The sequence below is a fragment of the Oreochromis aureus genome, linkage group 19 (genome assembly GCF_013358895.1).
Source record: "Oreochromis aureus strain Israel breed Guangdong linkage group 19, ZZ_aureus, whole genome shotgun sequence".
Taxonomy (NCBI): Eukaryota; Metazoa; Chordata; class Actinopteri; order Cichliformes; family Cichlidae; genus Oreochromis; species Oreochromis aureus.
In genome coordinates, this window is record NC_052960.1 from 20,791,888 (window position 1) to 20,816,370 (window position 24,483).

General features: G+C 43.8%; 1 protein-coding gene across 11 annotated transcripts in view; it reads left to right on the forward strand.

Moving 5' to 3' along the window:
• Positions 1-24,483, forward strand: part of esrrb (estrogen-related receptor beta) — a 44,338-nt gene that overhangs the window by 16,292 nt on the left and 3,563 nt on the right. For 9 of the 11 annotated variants that reach the window (XM_039603188.1, XM_039603192.1, XM_039603189.1 and 6 more), the window contains 5 exons: positions 190-599; positions 6,279-6,404; positions 12,215-12,325; positions 12,812-12,973; positions 21,596-21,865. In XM_039603188.1, coding sequence (XP_039459122.1) covers positions 203-599; positions 6,279-6,404; positions 12,215-12,325; positions 12,812-12,973; positions 21,596-21,865 — 1,066 coding nt within the window. In that variant the 5' untranslated portion in view covers positions 190-202. The remainder of the gene's footprint in view (positions 1-189; positions 600-6,278; positions 6,405-12,214; positions 12,326-12,811; positions 12,974-21,595; positions 21,866-24,483) is intronic. The other 2 variants (XM_039603185.1, XM_031730988.2) reach the window with 1 other exon arrangement.

The following is a 24,483-nucleotide window of genomic DNA, read 5'->3' on the forward strand; positions in this document are numbered from 1 at the left end:
ACAGTTGTTCTGAATTGCCATATAATCTAATAATTTGCTGTCTCCTGCACTTCTGTCACTTGGCTGGTTGATGAGATTCATTACTGCTCTCCGAAGACCTCTGCTAATCATCTTCATCTTTTCCACCCTCCCACACCCCCTTTCCTATCAACCCTACCACCCACCAACTCTCCCCCCACCCCCTTCCAGGCTGCTGAATAGAATGGCCGCTGATGACCGGCATCTACCCTCCAGCTGTGGGTCCTACATCAAGACGGAGCCATCCAGTCCTTCCTCGGTCATCGACACGGTCAGCCACCACAGCCCCAGCGGCAACTCGGACGCCAGCGGCGGCTATGTCAGCGCCATGAACAGCCACTCGAACGGCCTGGACTCTCCTCCTATGTTCACCCCCAGCGGGCTTGGGGCTGGCACCTGCCGCAAGCGCTATGACGACTGCTCCAGCACCATCATGGAGGACTCGTCCATAAAGTGCGAATACATGTTGAACTCCCTCCCCAAGAGGCTGTGCCTGGTCTGTGGAGATATAGCCTCGGGGTATCACTATGGGGTAGCCTCTTGTGAGGCCTGCAAAGCCTTTTTTAAAAGGACAATACAAGGTATTTTTCTTCTTTCATCCCGCCCGACAAACACTCAATACAAGATATTTCATCCCATGTCGCTGCATCACAGAACACCAAAACACCCTCCATACAAGACACCTTTGGCCTCACAACAGCACTGAAACATCCTCAGTCCAAACACTTTGCTATGTAAAAAAAAAAGTCACTGGAGTGTGGAAGATGCCTCATACCACCAGGGACCAGTAGCCTCCAGAAACATGTCAGCCTCTGTTTTTAATTTATTCACAACTCAAAAAAAACAAAACAGAAAAATAAAATTCTCTTTAATGATTAACAAATAATTATGCATTTTAAAAGGAATCTTTACAATAAAACTGAAATGAAAGAAAAAGAGGGAGACTTTAACACGGAGGAGGCAACTGTTGAGATTATGACATCATCTGTCACGGTGGGTGGAGTTTGATGGAGACGATATCATCACTCAGAGGGCAGATTTGGTGGAGGGTGGGGGCTGTTTGTCCAGATGCCTTGGGGGGGCGCAGAGTGCATGCTTTATTATTCTTGTTCTGATTTGTGTGTGTGTGTGTGTGCGTGTGTGTGTGTGTGTGTTTGGGGGGGGGGACTAGTGTGAGACTGTTCTATCTGCAAGGCATGATGTATCACAGCTTCTCATTGGAGAGGCAATGAAAGGCCCCCCACTGTGAAACTGTGCGCTCCGCTCCAGATTAATCAGGACGACGAAGATATTGTTGAGCAGGAAAAAAAATTTGCACAACAGGCACAGCTGCCCAGAACTAAGCTGTGCTGGCTTAGTCGTGGAATAAATTCAGTGAAAAACAAACTAGATAAAACAGATCAAATGAACCTAAGGGTTTGGTTAAGGTGAAACAAAATAATCATTTTGTCCGTTGCTTTCAGGGAATTTTTTCATCAGCAAATGATTGCGGGCATTAAATGGAGAGCAGGCTGCCTGTCTTGATGCTAGGTGTTGATTTTGGACCTTACAGCCCTATCAGCTTTAGACAGTCTATGTACCTTTTGCAGGCAAACAAAAGCATTAGGCCAAATCCTCCTGTTTACCCATGCTGCCATCAGCAATCCTGTCTATTGACAAAAGATGAACATTTTCTCTCAAGTAACATAACTGGGCTTTTGTCCCTTCACTAAAAGTACACTGACGGCGACACAATGGGACAGAAAAGAGGCATCGGGAAAGAAAGAGACGTCTTAAGTGGAGCAACGGCCCAAACAATTAAGAGCAAGGTACATGGAAAGAAAAAAATTGAATGCTCCTCTTTTTTTCCCCCCTCACTTTGCATTGTCAATTTGAAATCCCTCTCTTTCTCTTCTTGGAGGGCTGCCTGTAATGGAGCTAATCTGCCGTCGTTTGTCCGAGCCACAGGAGTTTTGTCAATAACAATCAGCGTTTGGAAAGTGTAATTAAGGCCGAGGCTTTTCATTAGGAAGAAGGGAGGGGGCCGTCTCCAGGGACGGGCATGCCAATTAGAAACTCAGGCACGCGTCGCCGGGTAATTTCAGGGAAAGGAGGGGAAAAAAACCCAGGACTTCTTTAGATTGGAGAGGGAGCCTGCTGCTCTTTCAGAGGAGCGGAGGAGAGGCTTAATGGCATAATAATCAGACAGGGGTCCCAGGCAGAGGATGCAGGAGGATGCGACTCTTTTTTTTTCTTTTTTTTGGGGAGGGGGGGCGGTGAAATCCTTCCGAAATGATGAAAGAAACACATGCAGGATTGCTAGAGGAAAATGGAAGCGGTAAAGAGCGGGATGTAGAGCCCTTGAAAAGAATGAGAGGGTGCCGTTGATGAGAACTGATTAATTAAAGGAATAACGAGGCAGTCAAGGGTGGAGTGTGAGACGGCCCTCTCTAATGAGAAGAAAACAAAGGAGCTGTCTTTCCCAGCCCTTTATCACATTGTTCTATAACACTTAGGGCAAACATGTGAAGTTAATGTTAACCGTGTACACGACAATTTCTTTATCACCTTGTGCTCACCTTGTGTAACTGTGATTTAGCAACTTATTCTTGACAATGCTATTAAAACGCATGCTTAAATTATTATTATATATTTTAAAATCTTATTTTCAGTGTGTGCACACCTGTCCTTTCAGACTGCTTCAGTTCTCTTATGGCCTGTGCTTTTTTTAAGGCGACGCTCCTACCTTTTCAACAAACACGGATGCCACATCCATCTTCTGCCACCTATTCATCCAGTTTAAAAGCCCCTTGAACTCATATGTGGAGATAGTTGCTTTAGTCAAGGCCAGAGCCAAATTAATGTCAACCTAGATCTCCATCCATCCCAGAAATACCCCTGTTCTCAATGCGCCCTAATCATACCTCCAGCCCTGCACCTTGCGTGCCCCACCAATCAAAAGCATAAATGTCTTATTGAACCGTGTTTTCTTCCCATTTTGAACCCAAGTGCAAAATTGCTTGAAAACCAACTGAACTCAGTGGCCCTCTTTTATATGAAGTAACAGACCTTGACAGTAAGCCTGTAAAAGTCAGTTTAGATTTTGATGAGAAATACCTGCCATTTTACTGTAATTTACTTACAAGACCTGACTTTCCCCCTCTGTGCCCTGGCATGGGTCCTGAAAAGCCATAAAATAGATTGAGACAGATACTTATCAAGAGAAGAAGGAGGCAAATCTTTTTCTTCTCCCTTCACTCTGTAATGTTATTGGTAACCATACCATAACCTCTCTAAAGACAGATAAACCCCCGAGCATGGCCCTCGGGTTAAAGGGGTTCCCGCCAGTGCGCTTCGTTTTAGAAAAATGAAAGTTGCCATACAGTCGCTCTAGCAGCCAGTATATCTGTGCAGCGTTTCTGAATGGCAGATCTATTGTATGACATTTATTACAAGCACACCAATAAATCTGTTGTCACCGTCTGTGTTTAACTCCTGTTCAGTATAGTGCAATACTTTATTAGATAAAAGACAAAAAAGAGCCGTTCAGCCATCTGTTTTCATTTATTCCCCTGTGTAACCCTCTGAGCCCTGAGATTAGTTCAGTTTAGTTAATTTCAGTATAACTCAATACAGTTAAGTCTGCTGAATTACAGTCCAGTAAAATACTTTATTCATTTTTTTAAGAAGACAACGAAAGCAAAATAAGTACAAGCTAATCATAAGCAAAGACGATAATAATTCAGTTATGGCGTCTATGCAAGTAAATTAAATATTTAAATCTTTTAACTTTAGTTGACTTCATTTCACTTTGATTATTTAAGGGTCAGTACCTAATTAGCCATTAAATACAACTATATTTTGGATATAATGTAGATTAAGAGTATGACCAAATACAAGTGAAACTGAAGCTTTATGCTTTTTACGTCTGTGTTTACAAAACCACTGATGGGAACAAACTTTTTAACACAATCAGTTAATATAATGAGTTACATTTACCCTTTTCTCTTGTATTGGTATGTGTAATAAAAAAGATCTGACATAGATTTGGGACTCGTATGCTTTAGTCTTGTGCTTTAAACATGATTGCAAAGCTACATTTTTGTCTACATTCGGATTAATTTATTGTGTCCGTCAGCATTTTCTTCTGCACTTATATTGACTTAAAATAACAGGTCAGATGCAACAGTCATGCAACAAAGTGATACTTTGGTAAGGTTGCATGTGTGCTGACACTGAAACAATCCCTGTTCTAAATATAAATCAAATGTAGGGATGAAAAATGAGATAATCCACCTCTCACTCTGCCTTGAGCTATGAGAAGCCCCCTCTGACAGAACATCAGACGAAGGTGGGGGTGGGGGGGAGTTGGCTGGGTGGGTGAATACGGTAGTGCAGAAGTGTGGGCTCGTATGTTTGCTTTTGTTTCTGGAGTGTGCAAAATCAAAGGGCTAACTTAGTTAGTGCCAGGTGTGGTTTGTGCACGTGTCCTTGGCATCCCCCGAGAAAGGAAACGGAGAGGAGGAAGAAAAAAAACAACCCATAAGCATCACCACACAGGGTCAGCTGTGCTGTATAAGCCCTGCAACATATCGTGTGTGTGCAGTCCACAAGTTCCGAATTATATAATTTAGTGAATAAAATGCAAATGAAAAAATTTTTTTTTTTTGATTTAGTACTTTACATCAAAATTAAAGATTGGTTAGTGTGTAATGGAAACACAAACACAAAAAAGCCCCAGGAGATTAACTTCTGTGCAGGGCGGCACTGATTGCCTCCTGCCAGATTATGAGAAAAGGATAGGATTATTATGGTCTGGTTCTGCTATGACAACAGAGAAAACAGACAGAGGAAAGACAATCAGAGCTCATCAGCCGCTTGCCTCACACCTTTATTTACCCCAATCCCAAAGAGAAGAGGAGAATTAGCATAATGATTTCTAATCCAGATATAAAGAGGAATTTCTAATTATTTATAACATCTTGGGACCCTCTACTTGATCTGTCCAATAATGTTAACATAATTGCATAAGCTGTCAAAGGATGTTAGAGGGCTAGCAGAGGAATGCCAGTGGAATATTACACAGCTTTCTGTACAGAAATGTGAAATCAGGGTCAGAGCTGTGGAGCAGCTTCAGGACGTCGGGGTGCAATCCTAATGTGCTTGCGTGTGAATGTGTCTGGATGGTGTGCGCACACGCAAGAAAATGCTTCCCCCTTTAGAAGAGGTTGGTGGGTGGAGAGCACGTTTGCTACCATCCTGTTTGCTTAGATGCACTTTAATGGATGAGGATGTTTATGTTGTGGGAATTATAACAATTAGGTTAGATTCTGACATTAGACGGCAATCTATTTCAGCACTACACTGGAAAAGACAAACAATAGGTTAAAAGAAAAGTTTAGAAAATATCAATGTCAAAATCCTTCAAGCTAAAAGCCCACTCAAGATGAGGATAATTCAAATTCCTAGGCCGAAGCAACCATTACACTGAAACCCTTTATTGAAAACCCCCGAATGCAGTAAAATGTAGGGAATCAGGCAGCAGTGGAGGAACTGCCTCACATACCCTGCCCTTCCTATTGCTAATGCTAGAGTAGTGCGGAACCGGCGCTTTTATTGTGTAGCAATGAAACTCTTTTTCATTGCTCCGTCCTGGAATCAGACGCTGCAGCTGAATAATGCATAAGGCCTCTTGCCTGTACACTATGTAAATAGTCAACAATGGCAACAGTGGTAACAACAGGTTTGGGTCTGCAGGAGTATTATGTAAAGTGGTCAGGGGCAGTGTGTCTGGCTCTCTAGCCTGCTATTGAAGCAGTGGCAGGCCCCTCTGAGCGCAGAGGGACATGGCCTGCGCCCGGGGCCTGGAGGGGACATGCACAGAATTAATGAGACCAATTTAGTGTTGCAGTAGAGTGGCATCTGCTGAACGGTCCTAAAGGACTGTTTTAGATTTCACTCCACCCCTAACCCCTTGCCCTTTACTCCTTACCCCCACCGCCTCTCCTCAGACTCTGGACCTCAGTGCTAGAAGGTACTCCACACACCGGAGGACACCTGCACAACACAGAAATTGGTTCTATAAGAATCTATATCATTAACAGGTGCCCATACCAGAGTGGTTAATATATAATAGACCATCTGAGCACAGTGATGGTGTTTTCTACATTTACTGGGAGCATCAGCTCCAAAATGCTTGTACTTTATACTCTGCTTGTTATTTGAATATGGCATCAGTGCTAAGCTGTGCTTCTCCTCCTTCTTCTTCTTCTTCTTCACAGGTAACATAGAATACAGCTGTCCTGCCACAAATGAATGTGAGATCACAAAACGGAGACGCAAATCATGTCAGGCTTGTCGCTTCATGAAATGCCTCAAAGTGGGGATGCTCAAAGAAGGTAAGAAGAGTAAGAACATTTTTTATTATTCTTACACACTCATGTAGCATAGAAGCACACACTTTATACAAAAACAATTGATCAGATCAACAATAGTCGAATACATCATCATCACGTGCCTGATGTCTCATGACCCACCAAAAAGGCCCATGTTATTTTTTCCTGCAGCAGCTAGTTTTATGCATTTCCACAGTGAAAATGCATAAAACTAGCTGGCCGGCACAACAGTTCCCAGCCCCTTGTCCTCCCCCTCCTATCCACACAGCAGTAAATAATGTGCAGTTGAGTTGGGGACAGAAATATGCTGAATAGGTTGATCTCTGCCTTTGAGTAATAGAAATGTAACAGTATTCCACTTGGAAAGGCTCAGGCCAGGTCCCTGAGCACACACCCGCAACAGTCTCAGCTCTCCCTGGCATATTGATCCACTAAATGTTTTCCGAACATCTCAGCTCGCTTCCTGTGGATGGTTTTTTAAAGTCACGCCAACAGGGAATTCAGTGACAATTAAACATGCTTCCGATGGATTTGTCTGGCTGGTTTTCTCTCCCCCTCCCTTTCCCCACTGACTGACTCCCCCGAGACACAAACCTTGGCTGCTCTTCTAGCGGAGGCACCTGTCCACTCTCCCTCATCCCACTGCACTAGTGGGTGAGTTTTCACCTCCCTTACTCTTTCTGTTTCTGTCAGTTTTTCATTTTCTGTTTGCTTGAAAATATAAAATAAAATAAAAGATAGACAAATAACATAGAAATGACGATATCTGGAGTGAAGCAGTGTTGTTTTTGTTTTCACTCATTTTTATTTTGCTTCTCTCTTAAGTGCAGATAAAAGCAGGACGGGTAGGTTTTTTTGTCCCTCACGGTTGGGCGGTGGTATAAATGCTTTGCCAGATAAGAGCTCCGAAATCGAAGATAAATTAAATCCAGTTAAAACGTCCACTTTTAAATTCTCCGCCAAACTCTGTGAAATTTATATACTCTGCTTTTATTCATCCCATTATTCTCTTCTATTGGAGAGTGGGGGATTTATAGATGCATACATACCCAGTCGCCACCTGAAGCCGGAGTCGTAGCCCGTATGGATCCCAACCCAGTAACAGAATCCGCTGGACTGTGCACAGCCAGATAAAGCCTCAATGCCAGAAAGACAGAGTAATCGCATTACTATCTGATGAAAAATTTATGCCAATATATCACCTTGGAGAATAAGAGACTACAAAAATATGTAGCCGTTGCTATAAATGAATGACTGGTGTCAGGTCAGCCTAAAAAAGAGCGTAAAACCCGAATATGCAGAGTACGGCTAAGCCTGAGGTTCTAATGCACTCCTCTGTGTACTCAGCACATTATCAGAATAAGAATGATTCTCCTCCTTTACATAGTGGCTGTCATCACCGCACAGCAGCTATTGTCACAGTGCGTGATTAAAGTCGTGCGCTGGTGTTCACAGAACCCCCTCATATGACTGATTTTTGTCACAGTCTAAATTATGAAACACGCTGGCCGTGACTAAGAAAACCAGCGTTTGCTTAAGCTCTTGTCTTGGGGTTGTGTCACCAAGACTAAATGGAAAGAGAGACATGTGGTCTGTGCTGACTGTAAGCTCTATGAAGCTGTCGGCTCAGGATGTGGAGATGGCCACCGCTCATGTGACTCTGGTTGCAACTTACTTTCATTACTGCAGAAAGGTCACATTGTGTCTCAATGGAAAATTGCCTAATTATAACTTAACAGCCCCAACAAAGTGCATTGCTGACCCCCCCAAAGAAACATAAGTTTAAATCCTTCACTGGATTTAAACAAAAAAACAAAACAAAAAACAACTTAGGAGGAACTTAAGATTTCATGTCTCTGTTCTGTGTTGGTACACCTGTGAAAGCAAAGCCACTGAAGCCACATTTGGCAATTCAATATTGGAAATCGGATAGGAGGCATAAGGAAAATGGTCTTGGAAGATCAGCAATCCGATTACAGGAGGCCTGCCTAAACCTTGTGTTGAGTTGCTGTACTTTCCCTTGACTGTGTAAAGGAGGAAGTGATCAATAGACTAATCAAATGTCAGATGCAACAGGTTTTTCCTCTGATCAATGGATACAGATCAGAGCTTAGAGCAAGAGAGAAGACAAGATAGTATTGAGAGATTAGACTGACATCATTCAGTGGCAGTTGCTCTCCACGCCGACTTCCTTTCTCTCGCACACTCACGCTACTGTACATGCCTCCACATACAAGAATGGACAGGTATATTTTACATAGTGCTTTTTCTAGTCTTACTGGCTGCTCAGAGCTCAAGAAAATCGACCATTTCTGTAAAGTTAATATATATTTTTATCTGCACATCCACAGCATTGACCAAAGACAATAGCTTTTTGTTCCATTGTCCTCATTTTGGAATAATACTGTGTGTTAAAGGAATCTTCTGGTTTTGCAAGAGAGCAGTGCGACAGCTGTGAAGATTTGCTGAACAAAGGAGTGTGTCTGTACTGATATGCAATACATTTTCATGCAGAGAACGAGCTCTAAGAGTCAGTTATAGTAAAACGCACAACATACAAATGAAAAAAAATGTTTAGTGAAGTAAAGTACTAAACATGATTTCTTCAAAGTTGTGTGCACTAGTAAGATGAATCCAGTCTGCTTCTAAGGTCTATAATTGAAATAAGTAAGTAATAGGAGGCCTCCACTGTGGCAAACATCACTTGATATGTTTTTACAACACTTTAATTTAGACTCTGAAGTGAGGTTTAAGTGCCGTTTAGTCTTTTCAATTAGCAGTACGAGCAAGGATGTCAGCTCACGAGGGATACTGTAGCTAACCTGTAAATGGAGTATGTGACAAGGGTGTCACTATGGCAGCCTCTGGGGTCAGCAGATGAGGACGGGGGGCAATGCGTGACAATTTTTCCGCTACCCCTGCTCATCACCACTCGTGATTAAAAATGCTGCGATGCACTTAGAAGCATGCAAAGCTGGCAACGAGGGCCCTTTGAAATAGTGCTGACGGCAGTTTAGTGGGCGGCTTCCTTGAAAGGCAAGGTTCACCATGCCTTGCCATGTGGCCTTCTGATTTTCCCAGCTAAAATAGGGACCGCCTAAGCCCCCCTTGGCATTGCCAACCATCCCAGACATCCTGACACTTTCCCCAGGGAGAGACACCCAGAACAGGTGAGGGACTCAAAATAAGGGCCCCTACCGCATAAAGTGAGTGAAGACAGGCCCTTTTGTAGGAGTGTACTCGGAAGGGGATTATTATTGTTTTTGGAGAGAAAGAAGAGCTGTAGGTCAGCTGGCCCCAGCCCCCACCTCGAGGCCTGTGCTAATCCGTGCACAAATGCCAGCCGCCTTGGCCAAAAGCCCCCTCCCCGAGCCCCCTCCTTTGAAGAGATGATACCCGAGCTCACCCGCTGCTACCCTTGCCGCACTGTGTAGTGGGCCATAAAACGGTGAGATGACTGTGGATGAGGTGGCACTCAACTCGCTTTGCACATTTATAACACACCTACTGTTTACTCTGGAGGGAGCACAACAGACTGGCCAGAGTCGGAGCGCTTAAAGCGTCACCAAAGGGGCATATGAACCTCACAAAGGCCCCTATAAAAGTCCTGGCTATAGTGCCTGACAGCATGACTGAATGAATCTGTCTGGCTGCTCTTAATCACTCTCTCTTCCTCTCTGCCTGTGTCTGGCCCTGTTGGACAGTAAAATGAGACAGGTTAGTGCGGAGCTTTAATTCCTGTCAGCATCTGTTAATTATGGCCAGGACTGTTCTAATTAAAAGAGGCACCCATCTACCTCCGTAGTTGGCTTTATGCTGGCTGACACAGCCACACGACTCAACCGGCAGAGAGGAACACGGAGAGCAGAAGCGTTGCCACCTGGCAGCGGCCAAGCTCATCGGGAGCGCCGGAAGAAACTGTAGAAAGTGGTGATAGCATATTTGACAGTGACATGCATCCAAGAATAACGGTATTTTAGCTAATGCAGAAAGTTTTTAAGCAGTAGCCCACAACACTGCCAGAATTGATTGCTTGATACGATGCACATAAAAAATAAATTGTCACCAAGTAGCCACGCTTGTGCACGAAATACAGGTAGTTGATGTCAGATGATTCCCTGGTACTCGCTGGGAAGGATAAGGCTCTGCTGGGAGTTGGGGGTAATTAGGTTAGTAGGTTGTCAGTGTCAGGAAATTGAAAGACAGTCCTAATCAGATTTGTGTTTCTAGGGAATCAAATAATTTATATAAGTAGAAAAAAATCTTTATTTTATGGTTACATGATAATACAACTTACTGGACTCCCCATTCACAGAGAGAGCGAGTAGGGCTTTGTGTCTGTTGTATATAAAAATCAGCTATTTTGCATAAATCTGCTGCTGAATTCCTCTTTGTTAAATGAAGGCCACCACTTCTATCTTACATCATCTGATTTTCCCTTTCCCCATCCGTTCACCGGGTGACCTCCAATCGCAGCGCATGGGACACATCCAAACTCATCCTCTCCAAGAGCACTTGCTGATGGGCAAATTGTATTAGGCTCATTTGCAGTGGCCACACAATGCCCAGGTTTGACACCGTCCTCCCTGTTATAAAGTGATGAAATCATCAAGGAAGTGCTCCAGCTGCGGGTGTTGTTCACTCAAAGGACACGGGAGGCTGACAAATTAACTCCTCCTCCACCGCAAGCATTTCATTGAGCCTTTTTCCTCATCCAACCTTTAGTATTAAATTTGTTTGCACGTCTGTGTAAGGAGGGGTGTTACATTATGCATACAAGGTAAATTGAACTGATTCTCCTTCTCAGCTGGATTAAGATAGCCGGTATGTTTAGACTGTCCCGTGGCAGTGACACAATTCCAAATAAGGGCATGCAGGATATAAATGTTTGCATACAATTTCATTAAATGGCCAAATACCTGCCGAGTGGCATCAAATGAATAGAACGGCGCAGATGAAATATGTTTACAATGTTGAAAATTAATAGAATAGAAAAGACATCTTAATAGAAACATTCTTATCAAATAATGAGATAATAAATAACTTATGTTATGATGAGGCCAGCTTGACATTTACAGTATCAGTGTGGAACCTGGCCCCCTAGGTGTGGCTGCGGATGATAAGGCCTCGGTGCTACTCCTGTGAAAGAGGGGTGAAATAAGGGTCTTTTATTGGAAAGCAATACCTAGTTATCTATCTGCAGTATGACAGTGGATGCTTTGTACACTGTATGTGTGACTATGTCTTTGCTTGTTGGCTGGTTAAGTTTCTGTTTGTGGATATTGAAAAAGGACACACCTGAGCGCACACACACACACATACACACACACACACACACACACACACACACACAAGCAAAGAGGCAAGTGGCTGGCAGCTAATTAGTATTCAGTCTGCCTCACCCCAAAAGCTAAATAATTAGAGGGCCAGTCTGTGAGATCATTGACCCTGCGTTAAATATTCATATGTTTAGACCTACTCTGGGCTCAGCTGTGTCACAGTAGACCAGCCAGGCATGGACCACATATGGGAAGCCTGCCGCGACTCTGACACATCCCCACACACACACACACACACACACGCACACACACACACACACACACACTGAAAGTATGCTCATACACACAGACACATTTTTATACCTCTACGTAGTCCTTTTATATTCCTTACATACAAGCTAAAGGCCAGCACAGTAGCTCACATTTACTTTAATATATTAAAATATAGAATATGTGAGGGTGTTATTTTGAACCATAATCCTATATTTATGTCTTTGCAACTTCATCACTATTTACACGACGGTCTTATCTTTTCTTTCTTAGGGGTTCGTCTGGACCGTGTGCGAGGGGGCAGACAGAAGTACAAGCGGAGGTTGGACACAGAAAACAATCCGTACCTGGGCCTGACGCTCCCTCCTCCCACCAAAAAGCCTCGTGAGTACCCCCCACCCCCCGTCAATAGCCCATTGTCTCTTTCTTCTCCTGCCCCTCCTCTACCAGGCGAGCGAGCGGGTAAAACTGAGATAAAATTCTAGGACAGACTCGCGTTCCTCCGTCATGTTGCATGTTTGGACAGTTGAGAGTTCGTTTGTCGTAAATATAGGCCACCTATTGTTCTGCTCGGAGCCGAGTTACGATAAGTCTCTGAACAGATGACTGATATTAAAGAGTGAGAGATCTTGAGGACACTCCTGTCTCACACGTTTTTTGCACACTGTAAATTTCCTTTGCACAATGTGGCATTTCCTTCACACACACAGGCAAAAAAAAGTGAAGGTGGGACCACCATGCTACTGTTTCATCACGTTGTCATGCATATCAGTGTTGCGCATCTGTGTGCCTCTCTAAGCATTACAGTGAAATAACCTTTGACCTCTCCTTTTTTTTTGACACCCCCACCCTCCTTCCTCTTCTCTCCAGTCACAAAGATAGTGTCTCACCTGTTGGTGGCAGAGCCAGAGAAGATCTATGCCATGCCTGACCCCACCATGCCGGAGAGTGACATCAAGGCTCTGACCACGCTCTGTGACCTGGCTGACCGCGAGCTGGTGGTCATAATCGGCTGGGCTAAACACATCCCAGGTAAATTACATATAAAATATTCTCTTATTGTCTTATTTCAAGGCATGCTCTTTTTCAATACTGTTTTATTTTTCCTCTTTCATCTCTCTTTGCCCCCAGTTTTAAACATGCGCTGTGAAAATAAACATGCACTCACACGTAGATAATTAATGACAGCAGCTCATACAGCCTCCGGGTGCGTGGAGGATTGAGGGGTGTGCAAAATGGACATTGCTGTGCGAGAAACAAATCAATAGAGTGCATTTTAAATCCCTCCATTCAATGGAGAAGGGGGGACACAGACCCGGTGCCATTGTATGTTGTAATCACCGGGGAGATTAAGAGCAAAGTTGGGGACCTGCCCAGTCAAACAAGACATCATATCACACACAGGCACACATATGCACACATGAATGCACACAAGTGCAAGCACACACACACGCACACATATTGAATTATTGATGGGCATAATCATGTTTCTTCCTTGCCCCATAGACATTCTGATAGAGGAGGTGTTAGGTTATAAGAGGCTGTTGAGTTGAGGATAGGCCACCTCACGTCAGCAGAGATTTTGCTTCCTTCGAGAGTTTTTCCTCTGATTTTGACAGAGTACATGTTGTTTAGCTGTTCTTTTTTGGCAACTAAAGCAGATTCCGATTGATCTTTCGCTTGACCCCTATAACTCTGTAGCACCGCAGTGCTGTAGAGACAAAGCGGTAACAAACTAAATCAATGTGCCCCTCGATGCCAACGCCATAACCTCTTCTTCTCATCAGCATAACTTGGACAGGCATACATCTGTCAGCATGCAGGAAATGCACGACATCATTACAACACTGACACATATGCACACTCTACGCATGGCACACACATGAAAAGTTTATTTATTTTCACTGATACAAAGTGGACTCTTAGTGACCTCGGGGTGGTGCATTGTGTACCGATAGGTATTAGAGTACTTCTCAGAAGAAGGGGTATTAATCAGGTACAGATCTGATAGTAAGGAGATTAGAGATGGATATGGTCCCAGCCCCTGGCCTCAGCCCCAGTCCCTTACGCGACTAAACCATTTGGATCACTCCCCACAGGCCATGCATGGTCAGCAGACTGAGAGTTTAACCAAGGAGCTTACTCAGGACTGGATCACAGCTGACCCGATAACACACTCTCATCATTGTGACCCAAAAATTACACCAGCGCCGCAGACATGCACAAAATTGACAGCATTCCCAGGCTGACTGTAGAGTACAGACAGGAAGAATCATTCACTAGTGCACACACTTGCATTTAGAGAGAATAAAGAGACTCTGTGTATTGTTCAGAGTCAGAAATGTTTTTTCTTCATAGATGGTCCCTTTAGCCAATTATTTAAAAAACACTAATATACAAGTATCAAAGGTTTTATCGCGCATCCCTGAAATGCTTCATCATTTTAATATGTGTACATGCTTACTCGGATTTTGTGTGTCATGGTGTTGAAACGCTGCTAATCAGATTATACTAACACGTATTGTACAGTGGATAGATTCATAACGTTAATGGGATTTGCCCCATAGATTGCAGCTGACGACTCGTCATTCCAAATGTGGCGATAATGATCATTTAACCCAAAACCTGAAGCACTAAGCCCGACTGTGTGCTCCACTGTGAGCCGGCGTGTGGAACTATAGCTGCACTAAATAAAACTAAATAATCTGCACTGGCTGCACGTTGACAAGACGGAAGCAGATTTTTCTCATCTGCTTCTGAAGAAGACTCGACACTGGTTTAGTTTGTGGCCACGTTTTAATGCTTTTTTTCGTAAAACCACACTCATTCTTGTTAAATAACAATTTAAGAGGGAAAAAAAAGGAGTTCCACTTCAACTAAGTGCTCGGTCCGTGTCTGCATTAGGGCAGTGGGTGTCCTCTGGCCATGAAATGGCTGCATAATTGAGTTGTACATGGCTGAACCTGATCAGAGACGGTTCACTGGTTGAGCGAGACTCCATGCGCTAACACTGCATGCACCAGCGGTACCTCAGGGCAGCCTACCACGCTCCGCTCCTACTCTTCTCCAGCTACGACAGGAAAGAGAAGGAGGGGAAAAAACCTGCTGATTGTATCCTGATAGATTTTTGTGGCCTTGGGCAACGGAATTAAAGAGATTAACTGTTCATTATGAAGTAGACCACATTGATTAGGCCACTGACAGATGGGCCAGCAACTGAAGTCTGAGTGTAACAATTTAAATGTCATGAAAATTGGCAGTTACCTTCTCCCGATTGATTTTTAATTTCTCCTATTTTCAGCTAACATTTGAAACGAGTTTCAAAAGTGGCGTAATGTTGAGAAGAGTAGCCCTATTGGGTTTTAATGGGAGGACAATTGGAGGATAACAAAGCTGTATTATTAGTGGAGCCGATATCTGCCTTACAGGCTCCGATGTCGACTTTGTTATTTTGGCCGTGAAAGGTCGGTTTACATACGTGAAGTGCTTTTCAGGTGTTACAGAATTCTGCAATTTTAGGCGAAATAAGAACACATTCAGTTGTTCAGATCAGCGTGGTGTCACATATCAGTCCTTTTTAACAGGTTTGCCATTGCAAAACTGCAGCCTTGCCCTCGTCTGAAGAGCATCTTTAATTAACTGATAATCACCGCTGAGCTTTTAGACACTTGTGTCACTGCTCCAAATGGCAGCACAAAGTAACACGGCTGTTGCCTTAGGGGCACGGGGTCATTAGGAATAGTGTTAGGGCAACGTTGACAGATGGTTTGTTGCTCCTAAGGTGCTAACAACCTTCGACACACGTAGCAATCCTCTGGCCACCCCTTCTGGTCCCTTCCATCAATTTAGAGCCGCATTTTCATCTGTCCAAGACGTTTAGTGAGCAACTAAATGCCCTGACCACTTCAGTACACTAGAACCTGTTTACCAACTTGACACTGCTGCCTTCCTCAGCAGCAGTGAGTTTCAAGTGTAACCCCCCATAACCCTGTGCTTTCCCCACATGCCTTCGCACCCGCAGTGGGAATGTCATGCGTTCATATGTAAAGAGTGCCGTGCCTGTTGTTTATACAAAAGGTGCTCGTTGTTTGGTGCTTGCCAGCTCACCTCCCAGCTTCCCAGCTCCGAGTGTTTTCAGCTGGGAGTTCTCTCAGGGCTAAAGGGCCAAGCAAACACTGACACTGTCCTACTTTGCACCATACAAAAAAAACACGTTTCAGTCAGGACCAATATAGTCAAAGGATTTAAGGTGGATGTGGGTTGCAAAGCGGATTGCAGATGCACGACATCTGTATAGGTAAACTAAAGGAACTTAAATAGTGTGCGCAGTGTGACGGGTGCCAATTGGATGCATAAATGGGTATCATCTGAACAATGAAGTGATGTTGGCTGACACTGAGTGAGGATTGTTTATTTCTCAGGTCTGTTTACATTTGTAACGTTAAGAAGTTCATTTGTCACACAGCTTTAATTATAATGAATTATTATAAAATATACATGCAAATGATTTTCTCGTATTAGATTCAGGCCAGAGGAACCTAATGAATCAGACTAGTTTGCATTGTTCTTTTCATCGCTGGTGTTTTGGGAATATTCATCATCTGTGCTTTATTGGATTTCAGTTCATCAGCTTCTGCGTCTGACAGACAACTGCCTGGCGCGTTATTTGTTAGCACGGAGGCACCGATGTCGAAAAACGATTGCGCCTCTTGTACGTCGTCGTGTTTTTGTCAGCTCAACCCTCCACTATAGTCGTCTAGCCTCCTTCACCCCTCCCCTCCTCCCGGGCTCCTGTTTTCTCTTTGCCATTAAATTGTAAAATCTACTTACTGTGTTGCCAGCCTGATCCCACTCGAGCTGCGTAATCTCCTTGTAATAGAGTGTGAATACTGCCTGGCAATAAATCAGCACCTCATCAGTGCACTTTATTAAATATAGACACCAACAGACAGCTCTTAGTATATTCAATTTACCCTCTGACGTAGGCTTCAACACAGGAGATAAAGATAGATTGAGCAATCAGGTGGATGCTGAGGCCTGAACCCAGTCTGAGAGTGGAAGGAAGGCAGAAACCCCCAATCTCATGCAGGGAGATTGAGATGGGGGTATACTGGAGCCAGACAGGAAGCCAGCAGTGTGCAGGACCAGGAAGGGGGCGTTTGCCAAGCTTGTTTAGTTATTGTGACACATGTACAGCTAGGTACATCCGGCGTTGTTATGTATGTATATACATATTTTTAATGACAAAAATAGATAAAATTTGAATACTTTCTTAAACTTTAACATGTGTGCATAATCTTTTTGTGTGAAATCTTTTTTGCCGATGTGCCTTTAAGTGATGATCAGCAGAGAGACATACCTCATTAAGCAGTGTTACTTGATGGCAGTGGAGATAAATTATGTGTAATTATAGCAATGATTAAAGCCTGATTCGTCCTGGTCTTTGGGGCTAAGAGATATGTAAAGTCAGTAGTGGCCAGTGGGACCCTGGGGAGAGCTAAAGACTTAGCTGCCCGGGTCAGGAGGTTATAGGGTGCAGATTAAAACAAGGGGATTACTGTATTTAACGTTTTTCAACCTCATAACATTCACAGGCTGCTGGTCAAATCACCCCATTCTCCAGCTACTTAGAATGGGATAATGGGCTGGTTATCACGTCAGAAGAAGGCTGATAGGCGCTTCCTGAAAACACAATTAATTTTCAGTCATCAACCTCTTTTTCACCTAGTCAGTTTAGCTTGTATTGACTAGACTTTACTCATTTTTTTTTTAAAGCAGCATTTTGTGTCATCAAATCAATGCCCAGGGAAAGCTCGCAGCAAACTGAGCTGTCTGTGTTGTACATGTGGCTGGATTTCAGGTCAAATTATTTACGTCAAGCACAGCAATTTATTACCAAGCTGCTATTGATTGGATCCTCCTGACGCCGTCATATAAATGCAAGAAGAGTCATAGTCGGCATGCGAGTTATACACACAAAGGTCCATGAAGACGAGTTTGCACCATCTGCAAAACTGCTCGAAATTGACATTTCTTCCTATATTGCTTGTATGTCTTGTGTGTCACACTTGACATGCAAAACAGAGGTGCACGCACATTTTCCCCAGTCCTTTCCTCCTTTTAAACTGTTATCTGAAATAAAACAAAACAACAAAAAAAGCTTTGATATAGAATAAGCTTATGGCAGTGTGATCATTCAGCCCAGTTTGGGGTTAGAAAAAAGAAAGATGTGCTCAACCTCTGGGGTCCCGTTAGGGGCAGTTTTAGTCTAACTGGAGCCCGGAGAGCACTTGACTTGGCTGAGGTGAGATTGCCGCTGGGCAGAAGTCTTCAGGGCCTGCTTGTCCTTCTGATATCTGGCCATGATAGATCAGCCCCTGTCCAGCCAGAATTACTCTCTTTCCTCTTTCTATCTCCTTTTTTCCCTTTCCCTTATGCTCTGGTCCCCCTTTGCTCTCTCTCTTCCTTATCTCCCTCCTCCCTGGCCCATATCTTCTCCTCTCTTTTATCCCCTATTTCTCTAGCTCTCTCCCTCCCTCCCTCTCTCCCGCTTGCCATCTTTTTTCTTTTTCTCTCCCTCGCTCTGTCTGCTCTGTTGTCTGATTGAGGTTGAGTTACGAGGGGGCTGCAGCTGGAGGGGGCCACCGTGCCTCGTAATTACATCTCTTTTTATTACCCACGCTAATGGCCCTCAGGGAGAGGGAAACAATAATAAATTAATAGAATATGAACTCCAGCTCAACAGAAATCTCCAGCATTTCATTTTGGACCGTCCTGTGCTCTGGCAGATGAAACAGTGCTCTGATTAATCTCTGCGAGGGGTTTAAAGCAGCCGTCTGTAGGTTTGGGCTGCCCCCTCCTGCTCACAGCCGAGGGCTTTTGGGGAGATAAAGGAGGAGATGATGGTTTTGGCTTCTGTTGTTGGACTTTAGTGGTCTGATTTTTGCCCTTTGAGCTATTAATGATGATGCAGTTGACGATTAGGTTATTATGCGGTGCTGTTTCTTTATCACTCGTATTTATTTGTGCTCCTTTGTCTCGATTGAGTTTTTCATTCACAAGCAGTGTAAAAAAAAAAAAAGTCACAGCAGAGAATTTTGAAAGTGAACATTTTCTTTGAGATATAAATGCTCCTTATTTGAGCGGGGTGCTTAAGTCAAAGTGAACAAAGAGAAACTCAAGAGCCGCATTGTTATTATCTCCTCGGCCGCAAAGACTTTCAGACAGAAAGCTGCCGGTGCACTCAGCAGTGGAGTGGAAAAGGCCCTTCAAGCGCACCGACAGGCCTCTGTGATTTGGTCAATATTGTGTCATGTTTGGTCAAACCCCGCCAAGGCAGTGGGCTGGAAATGAAGATGTAAATATTGATATTTCATTAGAGGAAATCACCCACTCCGACGGCACTTAACCGGGCCACCTTCAGAGTGCGGCGGCCGGAGCGGCATGTGACCTGCGGAGTCGGGAAGTCACTTCATTACTCGATTAAATTGAGTGGAAAAAGGCGAGGCAACGACATGAGATCCCATTTGGAGCGATAATTTAGGCCTTGAAGAGAGAGGATGGAGCAAGGGAAAAACACTACCTCTCCATCTCACAACACTGGATTAAATTCAAGGACTTTTAGCGTCAAAGGTAATTGTAGGCTGCTGGAGCCGCATGTGTGCATATGGCTGAGAGGTGTCTGTTGTATCAGAACAACTCCAAAGCCACTTCAGCGAGCCCTGAACAAGGCCTTCTCACGAGCTGTCATATTGGGAACAGCGCTTTAGTTCCGCTTCACTCCTCCTTGGCATTAAAAGGCTACACAAAGCCCTTTCCTGTGATTGTGATGCCAACCTGATGCGGCAATCAAGACCACGTCCACGCTTGCATGACAATTTTGCTCCGGCCAGTCCACATTCTGTCCGACATAATGGCCACGTATGCAGACAAGGAAATAACACAACAAAGAGTTTTAAGATGCTGTCTGGATATGTGTGTAATGGCACAGGCCTTTTTAAAATATGGCTTATTGCCTTCACTGATAATAGTAAAGTGTTGTGAGTGCTTCTGGCAGTTTGAATTGTTGGGTCTAATTTGGGCTCTTCAGAGACAACCTCTGACCAGTCCAGCAGGGCACTGGTACCTTTCAGTTAGCACTCTATTTTACTGACTATTGATTCCCCTTCAAAATGTGAAGGCCCTCACATTCTGATCACAATCTGTTAATTAATGTATCCTCCAGCTCTTCCCCTGCAGTGGTCATCACCACGATAAGGGAAATTGAACACTCGGGTACTTCTCTCCCCAGCTCTTCTTTTCCGCCCGTCTCCCTCGCTCACTCTCATCGTCCCGTTTCTTTTTCACATTCTCTGACGCTTCCTCATTATGTCTCTTATTCTTCTTAAGCTGCATGTGTGTGTGTGTGTGTGTGTGTGTCTATGCGTTTATGTTGTCCTGGCAGAAAGAGATAAACATCAGGCTGGTGGCTGCACCCTAGTAAGATCATTTATATTTAAGAGAAAATGTGGAATGCGGGTGCAGTGAGTGCTCTGGTCAATACTGTAATCTATCGCCCTTAAATCACACAACGGCTACGCAAGTGTGGCAACAGCAAACTTGTAAAAGCAATCTTATTAATCAGGGGTGGAGCTGAAGAGCCTAATATGCTGTCAGAATGAGGCGCCTGCAGGAACGCTGTGCAGGAGGAGGGGAGGCGGGAGATTGGGGGAATGAATATGGGGAGTGTTGGGGGATGTCATGTGGTTTATTGACAGCTAAAGGGAGCTACGAAGGGAAAAAGGGACGAGACGATTCCTCTCTGGCTCTCTTTTTTTTTGGCTCTTATTAATTTGTTTGAATTTCTCATAGCTCATCTTTCAGGCATCTCACACTTTGTTTGATTTAATGTTCTATTCTGAGCATATGTCGTGGCGTTGGGGTAGAAAAAGACGGTGTATTGTCCTCGTGCCGATTTCAGCTTTATTCTACTGCTGTCGAAGAGTTTGGCCCTGGGCTTAAGCAGGCCTTTGGGCATGACTTGCACCATGTGACCCCGGCTTCGTTTGTGTCTCTTGATGTGCGTCGTTTTACGTTTATGCATTCATGTGCATACATGTAGATGCCTTTATCTGAATATGCATGCAAGTCTGTTTTCTTGCACTTCCGTGGATGTGTGTGTGTGTTCCCTCATCACCTCCTCTTGTTACACAGTACGTGTCATGTCCTCAACCCCTCCAATGAGGATGTGTCTTGGTGCTAATCCCCCCTCACACCAATACAAGAGTGACAGGATACAAGGGGTAACCACATGGCTTTGTGTATCCCGGACCTTTGCACCGATTTACTGTCCTCACTTACACTAAAGCCCACTCAAGTGCTCTGACACCAGCTTCAAAGAGGACCTTGCACTGTGCATTTGAAATTAAAGACCACTCGCTAACATGTGCATGTACATGTGTATTTGTTTTACTGATCGCATCTCCGACATCCTACGGTTTTAGCTTTCTTTCCCTCTAATAAAGAAGACTTTTTCTAAATCGTGGAAGAGATAAAATTACGTACATCACATAATTGCTCTTTTTTTGTCCTTTTCTTTAACATTTGACTAGAAATATCAGCTTGCAGATTGTGTTCAGGTTCTCTCGCTCAACTTCCCCTTCTCTTCCTGCCCAGGCTTTTCCACTCTCTCTCTGGGAGACCAGATGAGTCTGCTGCAGAGCGCCTGGATGGAGATCCTGATCCTCAGCATCGTGTTCCGCTCGTTGCCGTACGAAGACGAGCTGGTGTACGCCGAGGACTACATCATGGATGAGGAGCACTCGCGGTTGACGGGCCTGCTCGACCTCTACGTGTCCATCCTGCAGCTGGTCCGCAAATACAAGAAGCTCAAAGTGGAGAAGGAGGAGTTTGTAACCCTCAAAGCCATTGCTCTCGCCAACTCAGGTGGGTTATCTTCAGCACATCATGCATGACATAAAACGGCTTGAGTTTTCATTGAAATACATTTTATTTCATACTGATGTAGACTAAAAGATAGTCCTCAAAAGAGTTAAATAAAAATATAAATAATAATTAATAATTTGATTTAAAAATTTTGGGGAAAAGTTTTCTATTTAACCAAATATATAATTTTCTAAAACTAATTTTTTTAATCCAACATTTTCACTCTTTAGTTTAATCACTTATGTAAAAACAAATGTAAAATTAAAGCCACGTCTGTTAAATAAAATATTTTGTTGCATTTTTTTTTGTTTAAAAAATGTAAGTATGCACATTTGACATACAACACCAAATAAACCATACAGTAATAAGCAGAAGCAATGAAACTTTAAGCTTAAATTAAATAAATTAAAACAAAACTAAATTAAAACAAATGAATACACACACACTATCCTAAAAAGTACACAATCTTTGGGCTTAAACAAAAGTGAAGGTTTAAAAATATTCTTGAAAAAAATCCTCATAGGCATTACTCACTCAGGACATTTTACTTTTCCCGACTGGACCTCTGAGGAATGCACACTAGTCAGTGTAATATGGGTTTTGTCTAACACAGTTTCAGAAATGACATTTCTTAGTTTTTCATGAGTTTTTCAGTGTAACCTTTAGTTTGGAGCGTGAGATGGAGAGATGGAGAGAAGATAAGGCCAGTGTACGAGAAAGAGGGACGGAGGGAGATTTTTTTTTTTTTTTTTTAATTGAACACCTTCAATGTTGTGGTATTTCTCCAGCGCTCCCTCTCCCTCCTCTTTCTCCATCTCCATAACAGTAGCTGCAGGGCACGGCAGCCACGGGAGATAAATTTAGCATTTCATTAGGAGCGCAGGGGGCTGTCAATAAAATGTGTTAAGTCAAATGGAATGAGTATCAGGGCGTGATGGGGCTCGTTTGTTCCAGTGCGAAGACGGCACGCCGCTATTGACAGGCGCCTTTTTGAGGAGGCAGGACCTGTCCTCCTCTGATCAATCCACGGCTGGGTCACCGGGCCACTTTTTCTCTTGTTTTGTCCGGGACTGAAAAATGAAAATGCTGATGCTGGGACTTTGCTTTCAGATAACAGAGCGTTGGTAGGGAGGTGAGGTGAGAGGAGGAAGGAGAGATGGGGGCAGTTCGAGGAGAGAAGTGGAGGAGGGGGAGGCGGAGGGTGTCCAGAACATTAGAACAAGGTCTCTGGGAGATCACTCTCCCGGGAGCCCCTCTGTCTGACAGCTGTGAAAATTCATAGCAATTGATTTTGTAATTAGCAGTTTATCAATCGGATCGACGTGGGCTCACTGATGGATTGCGAGGAAATTGTTTCTTCAAAGTTGTTGTTTTTTTTTAAATTTTAGTCAGCCGCCTCCTCCAGTGTCTGTAAGCTGCTCGCTTTCTCTCGTGCCCCATTTTCTTTCCCATTTGTCGAGATGTCTCCATCCCTCTTTTTATTTTCTCTTCTTTTCCCTCTTTCGACAAAACCTTCCTTTAAAGCGCAGCTCCAGTCAGGTCGGTTGTTAAAGTGTGTGCATGCCTTTGCTGCTGAGAAACTAGAAAGGAAAAAGAAAAGAAGAAAAAATGGCTTGATTTGTAAAAATGCAGCCTGTGTGGAAAGAACAAGAGATAATTATGTCACACCACATCCTCATCTGAGTCTTTTGTTCTTCCATTCCCTCCCTCCTTCACCCCCCCTCCTTTTTCTACATTCACTTTACAAAACGACCTACTTCATTTTACCACTGTGGATTTGAAAACCGTCAGGGTGAGAAATGTCTCAAGGTCTTGGGAATACAGTTGTTCCAGTCAATGAATTTGGGGCGAAGCCTGAAATCTGTTTTGCCTTTTATTGTCCCGTGTGGTAAAATATGCGCCGCCAAGGTGAGTCGAGTCAGGCAGCCAATGACATGCTGCCTCCTGAGTGCCAGATGCCAGTTAACCAGTGAAAGAAAGTGCGACCCCCAGACTGTCCCTGAGAGAGGTGGGAGCAGGAAAAGGCGAAAGTGAGAGGGGAGTACGGTAACACCATGTACAAGAGGATCGCTTGAAAAACAGTGGCACTGTAGCGAAACGTTATAGGAGCGAAGAACACCGGAGGGAAGCCAGACTGAAACTGCAGACAGCTCTAAAAAAAAAATGTGAGGAGGTGAGGTGGGAGAGATTTGGACTATCTGAAGCTGGGAGAGAAAGTGAGAGAGTCATATTTTAGCTGTTCGCAGGAGAATGTAGTGAAGTGGACACTTTTCGATAATACAGCGCAAACTCGTGGAGAAATGCACGTGTCCACATTCGTCGCTTTCACATCCTTTTTGTAGGCGTCGGGAGGACAGTATTCAAAAGGAAGTGTTGCATTCATCTCACGTTTGTTTATGGTGTCCAATTCTCTAATGGAGCTCCCTTTTTTCCTTTGTTTTTTTTGGAAAACACTCTGTCCTTTGGAACAGTCAGGTGTTTAATGTGTACTCACTCAGCAAAGATTGGATGCTATTCATGCTATTGTTACTGGAGGATAACATTGATTTTCAGTCCCACTGGTCAAGAGCCATATCAATACCCTACCCAATCCACCAAAGAATAAATATATAAATAAA